The sequence below is a fragment of the Chelonia mydas genome, chromosome 28, assembly GCF_015237465.2.
Source record: "Chelonia mydas isolate rCheMyd1 chromosome 28, rCheMyd1.pri.v2, whole genome shotgun sequence".
NCBI classification, from domain to species: domain Eukaryota; kingdom Metazoa; phylum Chordata; order Testudines; family Cheloniidae; genus Chelonia; species Chelonia mydas.
Window position 1 is genome coordinate 6,515,573 of NC_051268.2, and position 6,601 is coordinate 6,522,173.

Consider the following 6,601-nt stretch of genomic DNA (forward strand, 5'->3'; position numbering starts at 1 on the left):
CGACTCCCCACACCCCCTGAGGAGGCCTCTCTGGTGGCGGTGCTCAGTGACCGGATGACGGAGCAGCGCTACAAGGAGCCAATCCGCAGCTTCGCCGTGGCCACCCACCGTGCCCCCACCTGGCATGTGGATGTGCTGGGGGGGGGCCGCACCGAGCTGGAGCGAAGCCAACCAGGAGCTGGGTATGGGGGGAGGGGCGCTGAGTACCCGGACTAATGGGGGTGGTTGGGTATCATGGGAGTCAGGCTTGGGGGGCTGGACATGGGGAGCTGGGTATGGCGGGGGGGTGGGGAGTGGCTGAGCACACTGCAGAGGTTGGAGTGGGGCGTGTGGGGGGGGGAGGAGATGGACACCCAGGGGTTGAAGCTGGGGCTCTGGAAGATGAATGACTGGGGTGGGGTGAGAGCTGTGGCTGACGCAATGTCCCAAGCAGCCTGGGTTCGAGCCCCCCGATGTCCTGTGGGGGGGAGGGTTCTGCCCACCACGGAGAGAGCTGGGGGTCAAAGGTCTTTGCCCCCCCCCCTCATTCCACCCTAACCCCCTTTCCCCCGCAGGCCTGGCCTTCGACTCCTGGGACCTGGATTTCTACACTGAGCTCTTCAAGAAATTCGGGCACAACCCGACCAGCGTGGAGTGCTTCGACCTGGCCCAGTCCAACAGGTACCGGCACCGAGTCCCCCCAGCCAGCCAGTCCCCTGTCCTGGGGCCGGATGGGAGCCGGCGCCCCCTCGAGGGGAGAGGCCCCATGTCCCATTCCCAGCACCCCATAGCCAGCCAGTCCCCTGTCCTGGGGCTGGATCGGAGTCAACATCCCCTGGAGGGGAAAGACCCCATGTCCCATTCCCCGCCCCTCTGACCCCGGGCCCGGTGCCCCAGCAGTGGATGACTCTTCCTGTCTTGCCCTCCAGGGGAGCCAGCGTTGCCTAGAGGGAAAGGCCCCGTGCCCCATTCCCTGCCCCTCTGAGCCAGCCAGTCCCTGCCCTGGGGCCGGATAGGAGCTGGCGCCCCATTCCCTGCCCCTGCCAGCCCCTGCCCGGCGGCTGGATGGGAGTCGGCGACCCCTAGCGGGGAAAGGCCCTGTGCCCCATTTCCCTCCCCCCCCCCGAGCCAGCCAGTCAGTCCCTGGCCTGGGACCGGATGGGAGCTGGCACCCCCTAGAGGGGATAGGCCTCGTGTCCCATTCCCTGGTTCCCTTTCAGCCATTTGTCTGCCCTGGGGCCAAATGGGAGCCACACCCATCTCGAGGGAAAGGCCCCCCTATGTGCCTGTCTCACCCCCTCATCCCTGCCCCCCAGCGAGCACAGCCGACACTGGTTCTTCAAAGGGCGCCTCCTGGTGGACGGGAAGGAGGTCTCGGAGTCGCTGTTCGAGTCCATCATGCGGACCCAGGAGAAGAGCAACCCCAACAACGTCATCAAGTTCTCGGACAACAGCAGGTGCCTGCCTGGGACCCCCATCCGTGGGGATGGGAATGGGGCTCGAGCTCATGGCCAGGGTTGGATTCAAACTCTCACTTCCTCTGGGCTAGGGATGGGGGTGGGGCTTTGTGGCTGGTGGCCATGGCTGGGATGCTCTCCCCCCGCCCCCTTGGGGCAGGGATGGGGGTGGGGCTCCGTGGCTGACGGCCGTGGCCGGTTCTCTCCCGCCAGTGCCATCCAGGGCAGGGCCGTGTGTTCCCTGTGGCCCTGCGACCCGTCCCGCCCCAGCCGCTTCGAAAAGAGAACGTCGACCCGGCATGTCATCTTCACTGCAGAGACCCACAACTTCCCCACGGGTCAGTGCCGGGGGCAGGAGGGCTGTGTGTGTGCAGGGGAATATATATGTATGGGGGGCTTCTCTCCATGGGGTGGGATGGGGGCGTGGCCAGGGGGTTGAGGGGCAGTCTGCAGGGGGGACATTGGGGGAAATCCATGGGGGGGGGGGTGAGAGGGTGTCCATGGGTCAGGGGTCTGTGGGGGAGGCAGTGTGGCTGTGTGGGGGGTGGCAGTACATGGGGTTATGGGCTGTGGAGGGGTGGATGCTACACGCTTTCCCTGCTCTCCATGCAAACGCCCCAGTCCATGAGGTGCAGGGGCCTCTTGTCTGGGGCAGCTGTGGGCCTGGCACTCTGGGGTGTGTGTTTTGGGGGTACCTAGGAGGGGTGTCTCCTCGCTCTCACCCCCCGTGTGCTCCCCAGGGGTGGCCCCATACAGCGGCGCTGCAACGGGAACAGGTGGGCGGATCCGGGACGTGCAGTGCACGGGGCGTGGGGCCTACGTCATCGCCGGCACGGCGGGGTACAGCTTCGGAAACCTGCACATCCCTGGTGAGAGTAGGGGGGCCCCACTTCCCCCCAGCCACAGCCCCCCTCCTCCCCTTCCTCTGCCAGGCCCTGGGACCCCTTCCGCAGGCCCACCCTGCCCCCAACTGAAGTCACGGGGCCCTCTTGCCCCTGGGACCAGGCCCCAGGACACTCTTCCCCCAAACCGTGAGCCCCTCCTCCACCTGGCCATGGGCCACAGGACCCTCCACTCCCCACCCTTGGACCTCCCTTGACCTCATCTTCACACCCCAGATAACGAGACCCCCCGCCAGCCTGCCTAGCCATAGCCGCCCTCCCCTGTGCCCGGCCTGCTCCCCAAGGGCTGCGACCGGAGCGTGCCCGGGACCCTGCATGGCTCTGCCACAGTGCCTGGCTTTCCACGCTCCCTGCACCCACCCCAGGGTCACCTGGCTTGCGGGGGGGTCTGTTTGCTGACTCAAAAGGAGTCACCCCCCCCCCATCATTCTCCTTCTAAGCCTGTGGTTGGGAGGCAGGGTCTTCCCTGGGTTACTCCCCGCCCCCTCCGCCTCCCCTCCCGCCGTCCCCGCGGGGCACTGCCTGCTGGGCTCCCTGCTCTGGTCCTGGTCCCAGGGCGCTGCGGCTCGTCCAGTCCCCGGCTTCGCCTGGGTTCAGAAGACGTCCTTCCTGCCGCCAACTGAGCCGTCCGGCTGCCTTTTGCGCCCCTTGGGGTTGGGGAGCCCGGCATCCAGGCTGGCACCCCCTGACCGTCTCTCCCTGCCCCCAGGCTACCCTCTGCCCTGGGAGGACCCGGCATTGCCCTACCCCAGAAACTACGCCCAGCCCCTGCAGGTGGCCCTCAGGGCCAGCGATGGCGCCTCTGACTACGGCAATAAGTTCGGGGAACCTGTCCTGGCTGGTGAGTGCTGGAGGGGCCGTTCTGGGGGCTTGGGGGGACCCATCCTGGCGAGTGGGGGCTGAGCTGAATCTTCACAGGGGCCTGCTCCCGAGAGTCACCCCATCAGCTGCCCTGTTGCTCCCCCCTCAGAAGGGGCACCTGCCTGGCCCTCGCCCGCCCTTCTGGGGCGGCCAGGAGGCTGTGGGTTCTAGTCTGTCCTTCGATGGTTGGGGACGCGGCGGGCTTGGGGAGCGCCTGGCAGGGAGGATGTGCCTGGCTCTGGGGTGGGGTTGGGGAGCGCCTGGCAGAGGGGACGCACCCAGCTCTAGGGCGGCCTTGGGGAACATTGGGCAGCAGAGGAAGGGGGTGCGTCTTGCTCTGGTGGGGGGGATATAACAACCTGAGCAGGAGAAATGCCAAGCACTAAAGGGCTGTGGTGCCCAGTGGGGAGAGGCTGGGGGGGGTGTCTCTGCTCTAACCCCCGCCCCCCGCCAATCTTGGGCAGGGTTCGCCCGTTCCTTCGGCCAGCAGCTCCCCAATGGGCAGCGGTGCGAATGGATCAAGCCCATCATGTTCAGCGGGGGGATCGGCGCCATGGAGGACATTCACGTGCACAAGAAGCCCCCCAAGTTTGGTGAGTACGTCCCCACCCCAAGCCACTCCCTAGTAAACCCCCCTGCCTCCCCCGCCCCCCCGCCCACATATTGCAGTTCCCCTATAGCCTAAGATCTGCCCTGCCCTGCCTCCCCCAGACTCCATGTTGACTGGGAGCAGCAATCTGGCCCCAGGTCTTCCCCTTTGCGAAGGGGAGAGGGGGGCGAGGGAGAGGCAGTGCCCCGTCATGGGGCTGGGGTGGGTTTTGTGGTGTCATACTGTTCGCGCTCCCTCCAGGAATGCTGGTGGTGAAAGTGGGGGGCCCCGTGTACCGGATCGGAGTCGGCGGGAGCTCAGCCTCCTCCATCCAGGTGAGTGAGGAGGGGACCTGGGGGGCAGGGACGGGGGGTTTCCCTGTGGGTGCTGGAGGGGGAGGGGTGTCAGCAGAGCCCTGGGCAATGCCCCACCCACTGCCCGTACTGCTCGACTTACATCCCTAACGTGACTCCCCCTATCTTCCCCCCCATAGAGGCACGCCCCCATACAGTCCTGCCCCCATGTCACGCACCTTCTCTTCCCCCCCGCCACAGTGTAGCTCACTTGGCCACCTCCCACAGTGGGGCCTGCCCCCCTCAGCCCTGACCTTGTCTTACCCCCACCCTGCTACATACCCCCCTCAACAGTGGGGCCCACGCAGCCCTCTCCCCCATGTCTGTAGTGGGGCCTCCCCGGCCTCCTATCCCTATGTGACCTCCAGGATGCCCCCAACTCACTTCCCAACAAGGCCCATAGTCCTCTGTGCCCAGCGCTGCCTGGGCAGTACCCTCCACATGCTCCCCCCAGCCTGAGAGCAGGGAGCAATGGGGGGCATTGGGGCTGTGTTGGGGTGAGCCCTGTCCCCCCTGGATGCAGGGAGACAATGCCAGTAAGCTGGATTTCAGGGGGGGCGGAGGGATCTTTGTTGGGGGAGCAAGGCGGGGGTCAGACCTGTGTCATGGTGACCCCCCATTGTTCTCCCACCAGGTTCAGGGGTACTGCTGGAGGATTAGGCTGCGGGATCAGGGCTGTATCAAAGGGACGGTGTCAGGGTGACCCCCCGTCTCTCCCCAGCTGCAGGGGGACAATGCCAGTAAGACGGATTTGGGGGTGATGCGAGGAGATTAGGTTGACACGGTTTGGACTGTATGAGAGGGTCTGCGTAGGGCAATCGGTGTCACCACCCCTCCCTCCCCCCAGTCTTCTCCCATATGCAGGGGGAGAACACCGGCGAGCTGGATTTGGGGGTGCTGTTGGGAGGATTGGTTGGGGTGGTGGTCAGCTCTGTATCAGAAGGTTTGTGTCGGGTGGTACCCCCCCATCTCCCACCAGGTGCAGGGGGACAACACGAGTGAGCTGGATTTCAGGGCGGTGCAGCGGGGGGACCCCGAGATGGAGCAGAAGATGAACCGGGTGCTGCGGGGCTGTGTGGAGAGAAGGAAAGCCAACCCCATCTGCAGCCTCCACGACCAGGGGGCCGGGGGCAACGGTGAGGGGGTGCAGAGCCGGGGGAGGGATCAGTGCCTGGGGGGGGTGTAATTGGGGGGGCCCGGTGCCCCAGCAGTGGATGACTCTTCCTGTCTCACCCTCCAGGGAACGTGCTGAAGGAGCTGAGTGACCCAGCCGGGGCTGTGATCTACGCCAGCCGCTTCCAGGTGTGTGGGGACCCCCTGCCCCTCTGCCCCCCACGCCATCCACTTCCAGGTGTATGGGTTTCCCCTGCCCCCCGAGCCTGCCCCGTCATACCAGCCACTCCCAGGTGTGTGGGCCTGTCCCAGTTTCAAGGTAGCTGGGCATGACCCCATGGCTCCCCCACTCCATAGTAGGGGTGAGGCTACAACCCTTTGCAATGTACCAGGACACTCTCCTCTGAGAGGCTGGGCCCAGCTGTAGCCCCCCATCCCCAATATTTGGTTCTGGGGAGCTGTGGGGACTCACCCCCATGGGGCTGGCTGCAACCCTGCCCCCAGCAGTGCTCTGGTGTGGGGCTGCCAAGCAGGGATGCTCCTGGCCCCCAGCTGGCGGCTCCAGTGTGTGTGGGATCTCTGATTTCCCCCCAGCCCCCAACCTCACCATGTGGCTGCTCCCAGCCCCTGACCCCACTCCTGTCCATCACTCCTGAGTATGTGGGACCCCCCACATCCCTCCCTCTCTGGCCCCTTCTGGGTGTGTGGGACCCTGCTCCAGGCCCCCAACCTCCTCCCCTCCCCGCTCCCTGACACCCATGTACCCCCCAGCTGGGTGACCCCACGCTGAGCATGCTGGAGATCTGGGGGGCCGAGTACCAGGAGTCCAACGCCCTCCTGCTGCGCCCCGCCGATGCCGCGCTGCTGCAACGCCTAGGCAAGCGCGAACGCTGCCCCGTGGACGTCGTGGGCACCATCACCGGGGACAGACGGGTACGGGTGCCGGTGTGGGGGAGCCGGGCCGGGGCTGTGGCTGGCGGGGCGGCTGGGGGCACCGGGCCGAGGGACGGGCAGCCGGGAGCTGCATGTGATGATGGCTTGAGCCTAGGGACAGACAGCTGAGGGGGGACTGGCGCGTGGGAGATGGGCCCGGGGCCAGGACTTGTGTGTGGGGAGGCTGGGAGTGGAGGGGCGGGCCTGGTGTGAGCTGGGCCTGGGGAATAATTGGGTTTCATGTGGGGGTCGGGGTGGGGCCTGTGTTATACTTAAAGTACTGCCCAGGATCTGTTCAGAGGGGATAAGGCAAACGCCACATTTATTGGTAATCCACGTATCAATCATACCCTGGATCATACGCGTACGATCGATGTTACAGTCTCACACGCGCACACTCCGTCTTGTTGTTGT

The 6,601-nt window shown here is 65.9% G+C and overlaps 2 protein-coding genes and 1 pseudogene across 12 annotated transcripts in view; 2 read left to right on the top strand and 1 right to left on the bottom strand.

Moving 5' to 3' along the window:
- LOC102934537 overlaps nt 1-6,601 on the bottom strand; it is a 1,094,240-nt pseudogene that overhangs the window by 822,364 nt on the left and 265,275 nt on the right.
- The window catches only part of LOC102933291 (zinc finger protein OZF), a 1,218,290-nt gene that overhangs the window by 668,355 nt on the left and 543,334 nt on the right, over nt 1-6,601 (top strand). The gene's annotated exons all lie outside the window — the stretch shown is intronic.
- Nucleotides 1-6,601, top strand: part of LOC119565026 (phosphoribosylformylglycinamidine synthase) — a 106,186-nt gene that overhangs the window by 70,441 nt on the left and 29,144 nt on the right. For 7 of the 9 annotated variants that reach the window (XR_006287726.1, XM_043537198.1, XM_043537199.1 and 4 more), the window contains one exon: nt 4,050-4,123. Coding sequence is in view for 8 of the 9 variants with exons in the window: in XM_043537198.1 (XP_043393133.1) it covers nt 4,050-4,123 (74 nt within the window). In the remaining variant the exon portion in view is untranslated. Of the gene's footprint in view, nt 183-213; nt 274-554; nt 661-1,295; nt 1,437-1,649; nt 1,775-2,176; nt 2,306-3,047; nt 3,180-3,663; nt 3,793-4,049; nt 4,124-6,601 lie in introns of those variants that run through there. The other 2 variants (XM_043537203.1, XM_043537204.1) reach the window with 2 other exon arrangements.